At 35.6% G+C, this 19,805-nt stretch overlaps 1 protein-coding gene across 2 annotated transcripts in view; it reads left to right on the top strand.

Moving 5' to 3' along the window:
• Positions 1–19,805, top strand: part of HLTF (helicase like transcription factor) — a 59,791-nt gene that overhangs the window by 26,851 nt on the left and 13,135 nt on the right. For both annotated transcript variants that reach the window (XM_070045498.1, XM_030873278.3), the window contains exons 9-18: positions 425–500; positions 1,810–1,900; positions 3,482–3,561; positions 3,648–3,692; positions 4,745–4,834; positions 7,437–7,534; positions 11,673–11,816; positions 13,219–13,357; positions 14,006–14,141; positions 16,299–16,478. In XM_070045498.1, the coding sequence (XP_069901599.1) occupies positions 425–500; positions 1,810–1,900; positions 3,482–3,561; positions 3,648–3,692; positions 4,745–4,834; positions 7,437–7,534; positions 11,673–11,816; positions 13,219–13,357; positions 14,006–14,141; positions 16,299–16,478 (1,079 nt within the window). The remainder of the gene's footprint in view (positions 1–424; positions 501–1,809; positions 1,901–3,481; positions 3,562–3,647; positions 3,693–4,744; positions 4,835–7,436; positions 7,535–11,672; positions 11,817–13,218; positions 13,358–14,005; positions 14,142–16,298; positions 16,479–19,805) is intronic.

A 19,805-nucleotide genomic window follows, 5' to 3' on the forward strand; every position in this document is an offset into this window, starting at 1 on the left:
CATCTACCCATTCTGGGAATTCCAGAAAAAAAGGATGTCAATGGCAGCCTCATTAAAGATCTATTAGGGACTCTTGGTTTGAAAGTTTGTAGTCTTAGAATTCCTTCTAATTCTAAAGTAAATCCCATTTTGTGAATGTTTCTCACAGTAACTAATATGCCATTTATAATTGAGGTTTGCTTTTTGTATTCCTTTTGAAAAGGTTAAGACAGACTAGTTTTCTTTTTTGAGATACCTGTGAAAAAAATTTTTCATCAATTTGTACATTTTTCTCCTTAATGCACCTCCTTCCACTGCTCCAGAATAGGGTAGCAATTTACATAGTCTTTATTATGTAAAGTAAAGCAGTATAAAATAGGATGCATTTTTAAGTTTACTTAAAACTGACGGCAGTACTATGTAAGAAATATGCCTTTTCATCCAGGAATGTAATGTTTACGATGAATCTATGAAACTTGGAGGGAACAATACCAGTGAAAAGGCAGATGGACTAATCAAAGGTAAACTTTAATTTTGAACATGACCCCATGTTTGATTTAGATTTTTCCAGTTTAATGACGTAATTCCAGCTTTGGCTTAGTACTATACAAAAATTTCAGATCTCTTTTTCTAAAGAATCTCATGAGGACTGGTAGGAAAAATTTCATCAAGGAAACGATGCGATGATGGAATTGGCTTGGTAGCACATTAGAGGAGGAAAAGCAGTTTTGGTTGAGGAAAAAAAACCCATGAAAGGGCGGTTAAAAGCAAGACAAAACACAGAGTATATTGCTCTGGGACCTCAGAGTAGTTTATGGTATTTATAATGTAAATGAATAACAGAAGAATGTGCATGAATAAACAGCAGATAAAAATAGAAAGATAGGTTAGAGCCAAATTAGGCAGAGGAGAAATGAGAAGGGATCTGTGGATTTAACAGTTATGTGGCTGGATTTAGCAGTCGATGACTTTCATAAAATTAATTTCTTAAGATTGCTTAGAACAGAGCAAGACTGAAAATATTTTAAAATAAGACTAGTAGATGAAGAATTGTTAATAACAACTGTGTGCTGTTATGAATTTTGCTGTGTTTCAGATAGGAGAAAAATAGTTGGAGAGAGGCAGAATTGAGGGCTTTTGGGGGGCGTGGTTTAAGAAGGAAATCCATGGATAGGAAAAGATTTTGTATACAATGGAGAGAATAATTTGGTGGCCTGTGGGAGGAAATGCAATCAAGAAAATAGGTACATGAGTTAGCATGAGAAGGAAAGGAAGTAAGGTTGAGGAAAAATATAGATAATTGAGGGAATAAAAAGGTAGGAAAATTGATAATTTATAGAAGATGACATCTGATTTTTTTTGTAAAGTGAAGTAGGTCATCTGGGAGTAAAAGGAGTTTAAAATCTAGGCAGAGGATCCAGTGTAGTATAGATCATCCAGGTGAGTGGGTAGGGAGAACATGTGATAGGTAAAAGAGTTGCTAAGTGATACAAGGTGACCCTAACCCTAATACCACCTGTTTATTGTTCTTTTTTTTTTTCCAGCAGTTCTTAGCTGCCTTGGTATAGCAGGAAATTCAGCCAGTGTAGGGATTGGCTAGATGACTACAGGGGAAAGACTGGGCACAAAAAAATTGAAGGTACTTTTCAGTGAGAAAATACTAGATTAGGAAACTGTAGAGAGTACAGCTGGCTGATTGAAAGAATAGGAATGACGATATTAAGAAAGTTGAGCTATTGAGTTGGAAAACCAAGGTTTTAAGAAGGATACTGCTAGTCTAAGACAATTTACTAATACTCTGTATATTTGTCCTTTTTTTTGAAATGGAAGGATCTAGATGTAGTGGAGAACCCAGTATTTCAGATGACAAGGGAAAGAATAAATATCCCAAGTCAGAATTCTCTAGCTCCCGCCCCAAAAGGTAAACTCTGTTATGGTTTAATTTTATGTAATATGTTTAAACTCTTTCTCCGTTTTCTTACATATGGGAGAGAGCTATGACCATTATCTCAGTTGCAAAGTTCTTTCAAATACATTCTTTAATTTGAAACTGCTAAAGTCACTGTGACTTAGGCAGGTAGACCGTTCTCATTTTATAGGTGAAAAAAAATATTAATATATAAAAGCTGAATTGGTAATTTTTAATAATCACTTGTCTTTCTCCTATTTTCCTATTTCTTTCACATAGGAACTGAGATCTAGCTCTTGGGTGTTTTGCTTTTGTTAAGACTTTAGAAGAATTTTCTTTATGAATTTGAGGAGTTGAGAATTGATGTATATGTGTCGGATGGTTTGACAAAAGCATTCTTTGCTCATCTGAGTTCTTTCTCACTTTAGTGGAAATAAGACATGATAAAGTTATTCATGGAGAGTATTATATTAATGTAGACTGGAGGGAGAATTTGAATAAAACACATAATGCCCCTCTGCTCTCCGTTTGAATCTGTTAACTTTATAAATTTTATTTACTCTCTGAGGTAGCTCTGAATACTTGGCTTTTGTGTTTTACTGTCCACCATCAATATCTGCAGGCATGACCTCAAGTCTGAGTCCCTCTTAGCTATTCCACCAATAGAGATTTCAAAACTGGGGCTTTGTTAATTGTTCTCTATCTTTAGTACCTGTCTGAACTGAGCACAAAACCAGGACTCATGAGTTTCCCTCTCATCTAGATATCAAATCTTATAACTCTGAACTGACCATGAGCGTTGGTAACAGGGCACTGTTAGATAGCCCAGATCAGATTAAAGGGTGTGGAAATAATGATGACATGGGAAAAACAACCACCAACACACATACTATAACTAATACATATATACTTACTGTGCAACAAGCACTATTTTAGGGGCTTTGCATGTGGTAACACATTTTATCCTACAAAGTGGATTGTATCTTTATTCCTGTTTTCCAAGTGAGGGAACTGAAGCTTAGAAGAATATTAGGTGGCTTGCCTAAAGTCACATAGCAAATACATGGTGGAATGGACATTTGAATCTAAGCAGTCTCCAGAGTCCATTGTTCTTAGGCACTTAACCACCATATTGTACATATTGTATAAATTCTACACAGAATTTATAAAAATTTTCACTGTGAAAATTATATTTTTGCCCCTTAGCTGCCTATTTGATTATATTGGAGGGTTATCTTTGATAATCAGTCACTTCTTTTTTGTTCTAGTTTTAATATAAGTGTTTGAATTGAATTACCAAATACTGAACAAAGTGTTGAAGGGATTACTATCTTAGAATGGTTTACTTTCTCAAACTTATTTTAACGATAGAGATACTGCATTTTGTATAGTGAATGCTTCTGGCTACGAAAGCAAAATGCTTTCAGCAAATTTGACTTTCATTTGTCAAATAAAAAATTTTTTCCCTTGATATTTTTTCAAAAAATAAACCGGGGCAAGACAAAAAACATTTGTATTACATTTATTAAACATAAGTTTTTGTATCCCGTTTTGTTTTGGATTGATAAAAAATTGGTGTATACTTAATTTTAGGAGAAAAACTGCGGTACAGTACACTGAAAGCAGCGATTCAGAGGAAAGTGAAACAAATGAATTGCCACAGAAAATGAAAGGTAATAGGAAATGAGTTTGATTTGATAATGTGTCCTATGTTTTAATTTCCTAGTGTGACCAACGTTATATTTGGTTTTGCTTTTAGGCAAACTGAAAAATACACAGTCAGAGACTAAAGTCAGAGAAAAAGGTATGTATATCTCAATATCCCCTTTTTAAAAAAATATTTATGTATTTATTTGTGTGTGCTGGGTCTTAGTTGTGGCAGGAGGGCTCCTTAGTTGCGGCATGCATGTGGGGTGTAGTTCCTTAAGCAGGGATGGAACCCGGGCCCCCTGCATTGGGAGCATGGAGTCTTAACCACTGTGCCACCAGGAAAGTCCTTTTGTCAGTATCCCTAACCTACACTTAAAGATTATTAAAGTAAAACCTCACTGATTTGTATCTGTCTGGCTTGGAATTCTTTAGTAATAGGTCATAAACTTGACTGCTTTTTACATTTGAACTACTTACGCTTATCAAGGGTGTTAAATGAATGAAGCAAATTGAAAGAACAGTTTCAAATTAAAATTTAAGAGAATATATTTAAACCAGCTTTAGACAAAACAAAGTACTGTCTACTAATAAAATGACTTAAATAAAACCTTTTTTGTATATGTATAAATTGTAGTTACAAAAGTAGGCTGAGACTGCCTTGTCAGTATAGTACTACTATTACCGTTACTTAGCATTATACAGATTTACAAATATTCAGTGAGTATCTTTACTTCTTCCTGTATCTTTAAAACATACGGTTTACTTGTTTTTCTCTTAATCTGATCGTGTTGTATTCCTAATAAGTTAAGAAATTGTATTGCACTTGGAAGATAACTCATCATCATTGACTGATCTGAAAATTTGGCAGCATCTTCATTAAAAGTTAAACACCTGTTTCATTGAACACATTCTCCTTCCACCTGGGAGCTGCATCACTTGCATATGGCTGCTTCTACTTTCACATCTTTCCTCAAGAGAAGCAACAGTGAATCATGAATGACTACATTTCTTCTTTGAGCTGGAAAGATAGTGTCAAAAGAGGCAATTTTGGTTACTAGAAATTATTTTATTTTTATTTAGTAATATAAGCTCTTAAGAAAGTGTGGAAGTGGTATTATATTTTCTATCCTTAGAAAGTACCTGTACTTAAGTACAGGAGAGAATTGGTTTTCAAATATCTTAATGATGCAGTGGTTTTCACTTCAGCAGGATCATCTAAGGTTAAAGAAGATGCAGAGTTTGCATGTGCACTTACTTCATCTACCCCTGCAACCAAAAAGAAAATGTTGAAAAAGAGTAAGTAAATCTGCTGGGTTTTTACCTTTTGTTTGGTTTGTTTTTTCTGTTTTTCAAAGAGAGAAATTTTAAATGACAAAAGTTATAAAACTGTATTACGAGAAGTTAAGAAAGTAGAGAAAAGAAAAAAGACAATCTCATTTTTAAAAGTGCACTTTGATGTATTTTCCTATTTTGTTTGTTTTAGTTAGGTCAAAAAATATGATGAGAATAGGTCCCTTACTCATCTGAGTAGCATAGATTTTTTTTCTAATAAAGGCACAGAGCAATTTATGGCTGCTTTAAAACTTAATTTAATTTGGATTAATTAGAATTATTATAGAGATTTATTTTTGGTATGAGAAGAATATGCTTTTCAATTAAAAATGTAAGTGATCTTTATTATTACTTTATGTTTTGTAATTCATAGGGAAATGACAGTGCTTAAGAGTCTGAATATTTGAAATAGAAAGAGATTGAACTGTGGTTAAGGTGATCTGGGACAAGTTACTATATTGCTGCACCTTAGTATCCTCTGTTTTACGTGTTGGAGATACAGCAGACAAAAGTCTGTTTTCACAGAGCTTATGTCTAATGTTCGGGGGGGAATATAAAATAAACAAGTAAACACATAATTAAAATTTAAAAAATTTTTTTAATTGAAGTATAGTTGCTGTATAATATTACCTGTTATAGGTGTACAATATAGTGATTCACAATTTTTAAAGGTAATACTCCACTTACAGTTATTATAAAATATTGGCTATATTCCTCATGTTGTACAGTATATCCTTGTAGCTTATCTTACACCTAATAGTTTGTGCCTCTTACTCCCCTACTGCTACACTGCCCCTTCCCTATTCCTTCTCCCTACTGGTAACCACAAGTTCTCTACATTTGTGAGTTTGCTTCTTGTTTTTTATATTCACCAGTTTGTTGTATTTTTTAGATTCCACATATAAGTGATATCATATACAGTATTTGTCTTCTCTGTCTGACTTATTTCACTTAGCCTAATGCCTTCCAAGTACATTCATGATGCTGCAGATGGCAAAATTTTGTTCTTTTTTGTGTGTGTGAAAACAGTTGTTTTATTTATTAAAAAAAATTTTTTTTGGCCACACCACTTGTCTTGTGGGATCATAGTTCCCCAATCAGGGATTGAACCTGGGCCACAGCAGTTAAAGCGCTAAGTCCTAACCACTGGACCGTCAGGGAATTTTCAAAATTTCATCCTTTTTAACAGGTAATATTCCATTGTATGTATATGCTACATCTTCTTTATCCATTTCATCTGCTGATGGACACTTAGGTTGCTTCCATATCTTGGCAGTTGTAAATAATGCTGCCGTGAACGTTCGGGCTGCATGTATTTCTTAGAATTAGTGCTTTTATCTTTTCTGGATATATACCCAAGAGTGGAATTGCTGGGTCATATGGTAGTTCTATTTTTAGTTTTTTGAGAAACTTCCATACTGTTTTCCACAGTGGCTGCACCAATTTACATTCTCACCAACAGTATCATGAGGGTTCCCTTTTCTCTACATCCTCACCAACATTTGTTATTTGTGTTCTTGTTGATGATAGCCAGTCTGACAAGTGTGAGGTGATATCTCGCTGTTGTGATTTGCATTTCCCTGATGATTACCGATGTTGAGCATGTTTTCATGTGCCTGTGGCCATCTACATTTCCTTTTTGGAAAAATGTCTATTCAGGTCTTCTGCCCATTTTTTAATCGAGTTGTTTGTGTTTTTGATATTGAGTTGTATGAGCTGTTTATGTATGTTGGATATTAGTCCATTATCAGTCATATCATTTGCAAATATATTCTCCCATTTAGTAGGTTGTCTTTTTGTTTTGTTGATGGTTTCCTTTGCTGTGCAAAAGCTTTTAAGTTTAATTAGGTCCCATTTGTTTATTTTTGCTTTTATTGCCTTTACTTTAGGAGATGGATCCAAAAAACACTGCTGTGATTTATGTCAAAGAGTGTTATGCCTGTTTTCCTCTAGGCGTTTCATAGTCTCTGGTCTTGCATTTAAGTCTTCAGTCTATTTTGAGTTTATTTTTGTATTTGGTGTTAGAGAGTGTTTTACTTTTGCATTCTTGAACATGTAGCTGTCCAGTTTTCCCAGCACCACTATTGAAGAGATTGTCTTTTCTCCATTGTATATTCTTGCCTTTTTTTTTATTGTAGATTAATTGATCATAAGTGTGTGGGTTTATTTCTGGGCTTTCTGTCCTGTTCCATTGATCTATGTGTATGTTTTTGTGCCAGTACTATACTTTTTCTTTTCTTTTTTTTTTTTTGCGGTACACGGGCCTCTCACTGTCGTGGCCTCTCCCGCTGCGAAGCACAGGCTCCGGACGCGCAGGCCCAGCGGCCACGGCTCACGGGCACAGCCGCTCCGTGGCACGCGGGATCCTCCCGGACCGGGGCACAAACCTGCGTCCCCGGCATCGGCAGGCAGACTCTCAACCACTGCACCACCAGGGAAGCCCAGAAGTCCTTCATTTTAATTCTTCCTAATTTCTCTTCATAGAGGCACATTTTTGTCATATCTTCATTGACTTTGTGTATGTTTGAGGAAAAAAAAAACAACTGAAGTATGTATCTTCTTTCAGGAGCATCTGCAGTGGAGAGTTCAAAGAAAACTGATACTGAAGAGAGACCAAGAACAACACTGATCATCTGTCCACTTTCTGTGTTAAGCAACTGGATTGTAAGTCTTCACAGCCCTTTAAAAACATGTAATTTATATTTGTCTGACACTATAAAAAGAGTCTTTCATTGCAAGAAATATGCTTGGTCAGCACTTTATATTTAAATTGAAGTAACTGTTAAGTGAATTGGGATTATATTTGCTGAATTGAAGTTATTTTTCTTTGAAAATTTATAGTAGAGAAAGAAACATTGTCAGTTGCTGTCATAAGATTTGGCTTGTACTTCTTCCTCTTCCATTTCTGTCCCCCAGAGTGTATAATTTAAGACCACACCTTATTTATGAACTGTTGGAACCTCTTTTTTAAGAACACCACTAATGATAACTTTTGTTTTTATAACAGCTTATAACATTTAGTGAGCTCCTATGTGCTCAGTTTTTTCCTAAGCTCTTTTCATAGATTTTCTCATTTAATCTTCACAACTATTATTCTCATTTTCCAGGTGACCGAATTGAAACACAGAGAAATTAACTTGCCTAAGGTCATCCAGCCAATAATTGATGGAGCTGGGATATAGTCCCCAACATTCTGACTCTAGAGCCTATGCTTTTAAGGCTACGTCTTTTTTTTTTTTTCCTTCTTCTTCCAGATTGCTTTTCTGTTCTAAAACAGTGCATTGGAATGGAACCTCTTTATGTGTTACGTGTAGGAGCAGCTTGGTTCTATTTCCTTTCCAGTTTGAGCTTCAAGCTGCATGTGATAATGAAATAATGACTCTGTTGGAAGCATTGTGAACAAAAAGACCACTGGATGTGAACTTCCATTCTTGCCATCTCCAAGGTTATCTGCATCTCTCCTGGCCTTTCCTCCTCTAATCTCAGAGGTGGAAGAGGTCCTACTCTTTGTAAGAGCGATACCTTAGTCTATACATTAGATTCCATCTCTTTCTGCCTTTTCACTTTGTGTGTTATTTTTCCCCTTGCCTGGTTATTCAGTCTCTCTCCACTGGCTCTTTCATGAAACATAGTCAGATCTTTTACATTTTTAAATACTTTCTCTTGATTATGACTCACCTTTAAGTTGCTACTCTTCTTGCGTTCACTGTCTTAACTCTTGGGGTTTAATTTCCACTTTATGCTTTTATTTACTAACTCCTTAGCTCATTGTAACTTGGCTTCTGCCACCAGTTCTCTAAATTTCCTTGGAAAAAATTAGTAGTTATTGTCTAATTGTCAAATTCTGTGACCTCTTTCATATCTTCTTGACTTTTATGTAGCTTTGCCTTCTTTGGCTCTTATCTTTTTATTATAAGTTTTTGGTGTATTTATTATTTTTTTTAATTACACTGTCTTCTCATTAGTGTCATTTTTCCTCTTAGGACCAGGATGCGTTTTAGTTCTCTCTTGCTCTTTTTTTTTTTTTATTCCAATAAAGCTATGCTATTTCTTTTGATGTGTGGTCCATTGCTGGAAAGACAGTACATGGGTACTTGAATAGCAGTTTCAGGGTGAGGTTTACAAGTACTAATCGAGGTATAAACAAAAGAACAGTGACTTTTTAACTGCTTGGGGCCATGGATATTCATTTTTAAAATCGGTAATTAGTATGTCATTATAATTTTATATTTGGAAAAAACCCAAAAGTTTAGTATATAAACTTAAGAAAGGAAACCTTGGCAAAATCATGCCTACTGAGGTTATGGAAAAACTGACTTTGAAAGGAATGAGTGATGGCTGAGCATATAGGGATAAGAATCAGAATTTTGCAATCTCTTGACAAGCTGCTCTCTTCCAAGCCCCCCGGTAACATAACCTAGCACTGTAATAAACAAGCTAGAAGTACCTTATCTTCCCTTCTTTGTCTTCAAACATAGGAAAGAATCCAGTTAAAGGAGGAAGATACCAATCCCACTTACACCACATAATTTTTCTGGATATTCAGACAGATTATTTATCCTCCCAATGGAAAATTAAATAATAACACCTGTTTCATTCTCACAGACACACACACACACACGCAACCTAGCACAGTGACTAGAAACTCAGTACTATAATTCTCTTTCTCCAAAAGAGTTAATTTTCTTTTATGTCAAGTCTGATCTTTCCACAGATATTCTGTTTCATTTCAAGGTAACCCGTTGATTCAGTTTCCTCTTACTGTACTCTTTCTCCTTTCGTTTTCCACCAGATTTCTTGATAAGATTCTCTGCATTTTCACCTTTACTCTTTCATGTTTTATCCTCTTTTCTGTATTTTTGCCTTAACTGTTTCAGGTTTCATTCTCTCTTTAGCCCACAGTAAGTCTGGTTTTTGCTCCCACCTTCCATAGAAACTCTTTTTGAAGGGCTTCAGAGACTTCATTGTTGCCATGTCCAGTGAGTTCCCTTTTTCTTTTCCTCTGCCCTGACTTTGTTTCCCTTTTATTACTTTTTGTTATGTGTTATTTGTTAATCTTCAATCCTTTTGGTAAAGAGAGGGAATGAACATAAACTACAAATTAAAAAATTGATCTTGGGGCTTCCCTGGTGGTGCAGTGGTTGAGAGTCCGCCTGCCGATGTAGGGGACATGGGTTCGTGCCCCAGTCCAGGAAGATCCCACATGCCACAGGGCGGCTGGCCCCATGAGCCATGGCCGCTGAGCCTGCGCGTCCGGGGCCTGTGCTCCGCAACGGGAGAGGCCACAACAGTGAGAGGCCTGCATATCGCAAAAAAAAAAAAAAATTGATCTTGTATTCATTCTTGAAACTTTGATATTCTTTGGTCCCCTGCCCAAGAGTTTGTTTGCTATCCCAATTTTCTGACCACTGTTTTTCTCTGCCTCTTCCTTCCATGCTTCCTATATAGTCTGCCTTTTTTTCACTTAAAGCTTTTTTTTTTGTATTATGAAAATTTGTAATGAGATCTCCATTAGTCATCTAGATTCAAGAATCAAAAGTTTACTACATTTGCTTTATTTTTTTCTTTGCTGGAATATTTAAAATCATATCTCAGACATCATGTTTTATCTCCCAATGAAGCATAAGCTGTGCTCTTTAAGTATTGCTCTCTGCAGGCTCTTCCCCTAACCTGGTTTCCTCATTGTATTTGTTCTCCTTAGAAAATCTTATTCATTCCTGTAGCTTCATGTACTGTCTACTGATAACTTTAAAGTCTGTATCTACACCTGCATTACAGGCCAGTATTTAAATTTTTGGAGTATATTTCTCTAGTCAGATATTCTATGGTGACCAAAAATTTTAAATGTCTAAAATAATAATACTCATTATCTCTTTCTCATCTTTATGCCTGCTTTCCCTTCTTTTTTTAAACTTCTCTGTGTCTTTATCACACAGTTCTAGTAGTTAAGTATCAGAGTCTTCTTTTGTCTTCTCCCTTTTCTTCATATCCCATATTTAATTAGTTCTCAAGTCCCATCAGTCACTGTCTTTCACACCAGTCCTTTCCATTCTGTTCTTACTTTTGCCAGTCTGGTATAGGTCTTCATCATCTTTTCCATTTTTCATCTGATAGTTTCCCAGCTGTGTCTCCTTAGTACCTTCTGTCTCTTTCTAATCTTTTTTTTTTTTTCCTGCTCAGAATCTCCCAGATCTACTGTTTTCTTGAGTTAAAAAAACCAAAGCAGACAAAAAATTCTCAAGTTTTTAAAACTGATCATGTTGTCAAGGAGGACAGGGACCAGATCTTGTTTTTCTCTTTAGCTGCACCACCTTTCTGGTTGATACCTGGCAAACAGTAGGCCTATAATAAATGAATGAAAGTAGATACTGTGCTTGAATCTCTACCTACATTCTTGAAAATATTGCCTACTGTTCTTTCAGTGTTTAATTTTGATAATATTAAGTCACTAAATGGAAGCATTAAAGACCCTTTTTGTAAAATACTAAATTAAAAAAAACTTACTGTTTTAAAAAAACTTGGTTGTTTTTTCCTTCTAAAAATGAAGCAGCTGCCCACTGGTAGGGACAGGCAAAATTTATATAATGTATTATTATTGTATATATGTCAGTTTCCCTGGCAATAAAATAACTAGTATTGTTATTATCATTGTTGTTGTTTTAGTTTAGATTGCATGAAACTTGTTTTTATGCAATTTTAGTAGTTTGATTTGTGACACTACTGCCAAAACAGTACATTTTATACACATATTGAACCAGACACTAACCTACTTCTTATTAAAATATTTCTGATTTTCTTTTAGGACCAGTTTGGACAACATATAAAATCAGATGTGCACTTGAATTTTTATGTTTATTATGGTCCTGATCGTGTTAGAGACCCAGCCTTGCTTTCGAAACAGGATATTGTTTTGACTACATATAATATTTTAACTCATGACTATGGAGTAAGTATGTTGATACTCAGAGATTTTCGGAAGTTGAATTTAAGTAATTGCTTCAGGTTTCTAAAGTGTTCTAAAATTCAGGCTTTATACTCTTCCCTTAATATATAGGAAGTAAATAGGAAATTTTTTTAAATAAAATATTTTATTAAAATTTATTTTACCTATATCTTGTTACTTTTTAAAGTGTAGCTGCTGGAAAATTTAATATGACATACGTGGCTTACATGACATTCCTATTCGACAGTGCTGCTCTAGACCCTTTTTCCAGAAGCATTCATGTGCATACATATCCACATAATTTTGTATATAATTTCAGGAACTGGTAGGAGTGCCCTAAATCCCATCCATGGGTTCTAGCCCCAAATTAAGGATCTCTGAATCAGGAGTTTCACAGGTTTCTTCAGGTGCGGCATTTACCACACTATGTGCACAGATTTACCATACTGTACAGATGGGGAAACTTGAGCATCAGGCTGTCCTCACAGCCCAGCAGCTGAGCCCAGGGACTTCATCTGCTGGGGTGTGGGGCTGCCTGGCCCTCCTGTACTGGTGTGGAGGGCTGGCACTGGGGGTCACCTTTTGGAGGGTGATGCTGCAGCTCTGCCTTTCTAGCCCCCCCAAGAGGAAATTGTTTTTGAATATTCTGCAAAAAAAAAAAAAAGAACAAGGTTTGACTTCCTTTAGATAATAATTTAGGAATATTTTATATTTAGAACACTTAAATTTTAAAATCTGAATTGTAATTAAGTGTATATAGCAATTTGCAAATGAATTCTTACTTTTTCTGATATTCTGGAATATTGTTTTCTGTCATTGTGATTTGATAATTGTTTATCTCAATTTTAAAATAAGCTTTTTTGTATCTGAAATTTGTTTCCCAGTTCATTTAGAATTCTAATTGTTGTTTGCCTATAATTCCGGTTAAATTAAAATGTTTTCCAAAATACTTTACTATAAAAATTTTAGTCTTTAGGTAAGAACATTAACTTTTACATAAAAGTAATTATGTTATATTCAAATAATTCTTTTTGCTGACAATCTTTATATCATCATATGTTTGAATCTGAGGCAGAATAAGAATAGCTCAGTGTTTTGAACCAAGGTCTCATCAGAGAGCTAGATTACCTGGGTTTGCATGCTAGCTCTGCCCTTCATAGCTGTGGTACTTTGAGCAACATACGTCACACCTTGGTGCTTCAATTTTCTCATCTGTAAAATAGGAGTAATAATACTTCATAAGTTTGTGAACATTTAATAATTTAATATATGTAGTGCTTAAAGCAGTACCTACCACATAGTAGGTGATGCTATTAAAGAATAACAACTCATATTACTTATTAAATTACATAAAGTATTATTTTACTTTCCTGTGTTTTTGATTCATATGAAACATTTATTTCAGACTAAAGCTGATAGTCCACTACATAGCATAAGGTGGCTAAGAGTGATCCTGGATGAAGGACATGCCATACGAAATCCAAATGCTCAGCAGACAAAAGCTGTACTTGATTTAGAAGCAGAAAGAAGATGGGTATTGACAGGTAACGATAAAAAATGAATTCCCAAATATGTATGGTTAAGTAAGTTATGAGGTAACTTCGTAAACTTCAAGTGGATATAAAGTCTCTCCCAAAAATCAATTATAGAAATCATGTAATAAAACATTTTGACTTTTTTTTATAGCTGCCCATGATATAGCAACATTTGAATTATAGTTCATTTATGGAACAGTCACTATACTTATTTTTGAACTTTGGAACTCTAGACACTTTAATCCTCCAATTAGAATCTTGATTTCTCTACTTCCCATCATGGAGCTTGTTTGCTACTCATGAACCTGTACTGGAAGATGGGGACGAGAATATAAGCTCAGATTAGTTTTTTTCTTCTTGCTAGTGCTGCTGATTTAAAAATCAAATAAGCAAATGTTCTTGTTAAGGAGAAAGTTGAGTTTACGGGGTCTGTGGTCTTTTTGTTAGTATGGCAAGTGAGAGCTAAAAATCAGAGCCAGACTGTATTTTGAGATTGTGTATATGTTTAACAAAGGGTTATACTCACAGCTTAATAGTTAGTGGGTGCGCTTAGAACCAAGTGCCCATTTTCAAGTGTTGTCTCCGTTGATTGGGCCGGTGGATATTTTGATTGTGTATTCTGGCTATAGAGTTATAACAGTTTTCTGTTCTTTTTAGGCACTCCAATTCAGAATTCTTTAAAAGACTTGTGGTCTCTTCTTTCCTTCTTAAAACTTAAACCATTTCTTGATAGAGAATGGTGGCATAGAACAATACAGCGTCCTGTCACAATGGGAGATGAAGGTGGACTTAGGTAAGTAATTTCAGGACAACTGATTAATATTAGCTACAAATAATTGTTCGCAGCTTGAAGCAGTTGCCACTTTCATTACTATTTTAACCTGACTGTTGGCTTTCCTCTCCAAAAAGTGTTTATGGCTTAATGTCTTTGACTGTCAAAAATCTGATGATTCTTGTTTGGGGGGATAAATATTTCTACCTATCACTAAAAGGTTAACTCTCCTTTCCCCTGATTTTAGTCAGAACTGTGAAGGCAGAGCTATATGGTCTTTGTGTGTTGCTCTTACCCTCAAAACCACCATTAATAAATTAAGTGGAGACAGGAAAAACATTATATGCTCAGAAAATCCAATATGCACTAAATTTTCATAACTTATCTTGTATAGCAGTGGTCCCCAACCTTTTTGGCACCAGGGACCAGTTCGTGGAAGACAGTTTTTCCACTGACGGGGGCGGGGTGGGGGATGGTTTCGGGATGATTCAAGCACATTATGTTTATTGTGCACTTTATTTCTATTATCATTACATTGTAATATATAATGAAGTAATTATACAACTCACCATAATGCAGAATCAGTGGGAGCCCTGAGCTTGTTTTTACTTGCCACTCACTGACAGGGTTTTGATATGAGTCTGCAAGCAGTCGATTTATTGTGGTCTCTGTGCAGTCAAACCTCTCTGCTAATGATACTCTGTATTTGCAGCCACTCCCCAGCACTAGCAACACCACCTCAGCTCCACCTCAGATCATCAGGCATTAGATTCTCATAAGGAGCACGCAGCATAGATCCCTCGCATGCGCAGTTCACTGTAGGGTTCGTGCTCCTATGAGAATCTAATGCCACTGCTGATCTGACAGGAGGCGGAGCTCAGGCGGTAATGCGAGCGATGGGGAGCGGCTGTAAATACAGGTGAAGCTTTGCTCGCTCATCTGCTGCCCACCTCCTGCTGTGCAGCCTGGTTCCTAACAGGCCACGGACAGGTACTGGTCCATGGCCTGGGGGTTGGGGACCCCTGTTGTATAGCTTTATATAGTGATAGCTGAATGATGTGGTAATACAGTGGCAGTAACAAGAGTTTTACAAGACAGAAAGTTTCTGGTGGAGATAGGTAAAAACTCAACTTCTCAAAAATATCAACTTGCTGATAGCCGTTTTGCAAGGTACTAGGCTAATGTTCAAATTTTTTGCCTGGATCAGTGGTTTTCAGACAGAGGGTTTAGGATTCATTAGCATTTTGTGAAATCATAGAGATGGCAGCTAGCATTATAGCTGTTCATTAAAGAAAATGAAATAGAGTAGAAGATTTAGGAAAATAGCAGAGTGCATCACACACAGTATTGTTTTGTGAAATGTTTGTTTCTGTTATATGTATATGTTTTTGTATGTTTGATGGATGGAGTAAAATATGTTTCTTACTGTGGGTTACAGTGAAAAATATTCAAAAGCCACTAACCTAGTTTGCAGTACTGTCTACTTGATTCCTCAGAACCAACTAGTTAAATTCTGATTTAAGAAATTGTATTTATATTTCAGTGTTAGGAAAAAATCTTTTTTTAAAGAGTTGCTTCCTTTTTTTTTTTCTGATATTGAGAAGATTGTAAAGGCTGTAGAATCTAGAAGGCATTTATCCCTCTTCTGAATTGTCTCATCATGTTTTAATTTTTATTTTTGGCATTCATTACTTTACAAAAATTACTTATTTATGTACCTTGATTTTCATATTACTGGAGAAATTTTTCAAAGATAAGATCTTACTCATTTATGTATTTTTGATGTTTAGTATAATGCCTTGCACTTAATAGCTACTTTTTAAGAATTTGAGTGTCAAACTTTGGGTGGTGTAGTTGACAGAATTGAGAAGGAAAAAGAGGGTTAGTGATTAGAAAAACGGGGAGAAGAGCTTAAGAAAAATAAGGACAGGATAAAAGATTAAACTGTGACAGGTACTGAATTGAGGGCAAATTTAAATGTATTTTGTTACTATAATTTTCTCTTTGTAGAATATGTCTGTCATTATAAGATTCGATAAAACTCCAAATAAGTGTTTTTTTTTTAATCTTTACTAAGGTCATAGAATGGTAATAGATTAAGATATTCTTTTTCATTCTCATTGAATTAACTTATGGAGAAATAAAAAGTTACGTGATTATTTCTTTTATTTTGATTAGGCGTTTACAGTCCCTAATAAAAAATATTACACTTAGAAGAACAAAGACAAGCAAAATTAGAGGAAAACCTGTTTTGGAGTTACCAGAACGTAAAGTATTTATTCAGCACATTACACTTTCAGATGAAGAGAGGAAGATTTACCAGTCTGTGAAAAATGAAGGCAGAGCTACTATTGGAAGGTATGGAGAAAGAAAGTCATTTTAGAAATCAGTTTTTATTTTCTTTGTTAACTTTAATTGAATAGCATTTTTTTTAGGTATGTTAGCAATAAAGTCTTATTAAGTGCACTGAAGTATAATTTGTTTTTTTTTTTTACTATTTACTTTTTAACAAATTAATAGTTGAAGTGAGTGAAATAATATTATAATTCACCAGGTAAGTAATTCCTTAAGTTAGGAAAAAAGTTTACGTGAAATGGCAAGTCTTGGATTGCTAGTCAGAAGACCTTGGTTGCTTCTATTCCTGGTTCTGTGTCATGCGAGAAGATTAAAAACATTGAGAGAAGTATATCTAAAGAAGGACTAAAACTTGGGGAACGTTCCACATTAAAGACATAGGAAAATAAAGAGGAGCCACTGGAAGAGATTCTATCAAGGAGAGATGTATGAAGAAAGTAGAGAAACTGTTACAGAATTCCAGTAAAGACTGTAATCAAGAAAGAATATATGGTCAGTAGTGTCACATAGTGCAGAGACTTAGTAAAGGCTATTTACAATAATTTGGTGATTCAGAAGTTACTGGTATAAACTCCCAGAATGGTTTCACTAGAATGATGAGATATATAGCCAAATTGTAGGAGTAAAGGGATTGCAAAGAAGTAGCCAGCTGTAGGGGTAGACCATTTTTCACGAAGTTTGTCTTTAAAAGGAAGAAGACTGGTAGATAGGATTGACAGTTGGCTGCTGGATCAGTTTTTTGATGGTTTTATTTGTGTAATTGCTTTGAGAGGAAGAGAACATGGAAGAGACTACAGATAGAAAAGAAAATAAAACAAATTGATGGAGAAAAGTAAAGCCTACTATGGAGGTAAATAATATCAAGAGTACAGTCAGTGAACTATGAGACAAGATATCTACAGAATAAGGCAGTGGGAAGTTGAGGAAGGTAGACTGGATTTTCAGCCGTTGCAAAAAGTAAGGTTTTTAGAGTGGTAGACAGGCTCCACATGGTATTGGATCTATGTAAAAGTTAAATCAGTACGACTTTCCAGCCACACATGGAAATCTGGAACTAGGAGCTGATGAAGTGTAGATTAAAGGTATTGGGGATTGGTAGGTGAGAAATTCTAGTCTAAGCAAGAGCATGTTTGATGTGAATGCATGAAGGAACCAGAATGAGTAGGAGACAAGTGAAGGCAGGACAGGGTTGAGAATATAGGGGAATCTTCAAAACATGAGAACTTCAGTGAGGTACAAAGCAGGTTTAATAGGAATTAGGAATATTGAGAAAGATTGTTCTAAGCAAGCGATTTCAGAGTTGAAAATCTTTGCAGTGGTGATTCAAATTTCCTTCATATTCATTCTTTCAACCAAAATTTATTAAGTGCCTGTGTGCCAGGCACTGTTGTACACATTGGGATACAGCAGAGTAAAGCAGACAAAAATCTCTACCCTCAAGGAGCTTATATTTCAGTGGGAGGTAACAGATGATTAAAAAATTAAGTTTTATGGAAAAAAAGTAAAGCAGAGAAAGGAGGTGAGGGAGCACTGAAGCTGTTTTTATAGGGTATTCAGGGAAGATGATTTCACTTGAGAAGGTGATATGTGGGAAAAGATGTAAAGGAGATTGGGGTTGGCGGGCATTTCTGGCAGAGGGGAACAGCAAGTGTAAAGGCCCTGAGTTGGGAGCATACCTGGGGAGCTTGAGCAACAGAGAGGCAAGTGTGGCTGGATAATATGAGCAAGGCGGAAAATAGTGATGATGTCAGAGAGCTGTTGGCGTGGGGGTGGGTGCAGTTATGTAAGGCATTGTGGCGTATTGGAAGAACTTCGGCTTTTACTGTTCATGAGATTTGGGAACCTTTGAAGGAAGGGTTTTGAACCACGAGTGACTTAATTTTACTTATATTTTTAAAGGATAACTGGCTGCTGTGTTAAGATTTACATTGTAGAGTCAAGGCATAAGTAGGGAGAACAGCGGCAAAAATCAAAGTAAGAGATGATGGTGTTTTTTTTTTTACTACAGTAGTAGTGATGAAGGGGGTGAGAAATGCCCGGATTCTGTTACATTTTGAAGGTAGAGCCAACAGAACTTGCTGATTGATATAGTATGGGGTGTGAGAGAGAGGAGTGAAAGGTAACTGCAAGGTTTTTCACATGAGTGGCTAGAAGGATGGAATTGCCATTTGCAGAATAGGTCTGTAGGGAGGAGCAGAGTTTTCTCAGGGAAGATGAGAAACTCAGCTTTGGGCACATTGATTGTGTGATGCCTGTGTGACTTCCAAGTGGAGATGTCCCATAGTCAGTTGGATATGAGATTAGAGTTCATGGGAATGCTCTTGGTTTGATATAAATTTGAAAGTCACCTGTGTGTAAATGGTACTTTTAGCCGGGAGACTGGATAAGATCACCAAGAGAGTGAGTGAAGTTAGAGAAGAGTTCTAACAAGACAGGTGTAGCTGGTGAGGTAGGAGGAAACTTCTACTTCGGTATCTGGCACTCAAAAGAAATTTCTTAAACTGAAATATTCATTTTCAGTGTAAGAAGCGGTGCCAGGGAGTAATTAGACTATTGGTAAATGTTATTCTGTTTGAAAAGGTTGAAAAAGAGTAACTTTATTGAAACTGTTCTCAGAGAAAAAATGTTATTTAAAAAATATCTTAATAGGTAGTACATTTACTAACATTTATTGAGCACTTACTACGTGTTATGCATTCATCTGAGAGCTTTATGTGTATTAATTCACAACAATCCTATTAAGTCGGTACAGGGATTACCTACATTTTACAAATGAAGGATCCGAGGCACAGAGCAGTTAGGTGACTTACACTGTGTCACACAGCTAATGAATGACAGAGGTGGTGTTTAAATTCAGGTAGTTTGGTTCTAAAATTTGTAAGTTCAATCTTTATATTGCCTATTCCTTGCATTCTTGAATACTGAGAAGCATTTGTTGCCATAATACTACTCTTACATATCAGCAGATATATATCATTTACCGTAGTCCAGCACTATTCTAAATGCTTTGCATGTGCTAACTTTTTTAATACAACAGTCCTATGAGGTATGTATTATACCACTGTTACAGCTGAGGAAGCTCAAGACACAGGTTGAGAAACCTGCCCAAGTTTTCACAGTTAAATTGACAGAGCCAGATTTTGAATTCAGACAGTCTAGCTCTAGAGTCTGTCCTCTTAACCATTAGGCTATATTTCTCCTATTGCCTTAATACTTAAATACCAGATTGCCTTGGTATATGATTTTTGGATCACCCATTGTTTCTTCAAAACCTGTATTGTCTTTGTTCTACTGTGTTTTATATTGAATAGTTCCATGGAAAACCTTGAT

This window comes from Globicephala melas, chromosome 4 (genome assembly GCF_963455315.2).
Source record: "Globicephala melas chromosome 4, mGloMel1.2, whole genome shotgun sequence".
Lineage (NCBI taxonomy): Eukaryota > Metazoa > Chordata > Mammalia > Artiodactyla > Delphinidae > Globicephala > Globicephala melas.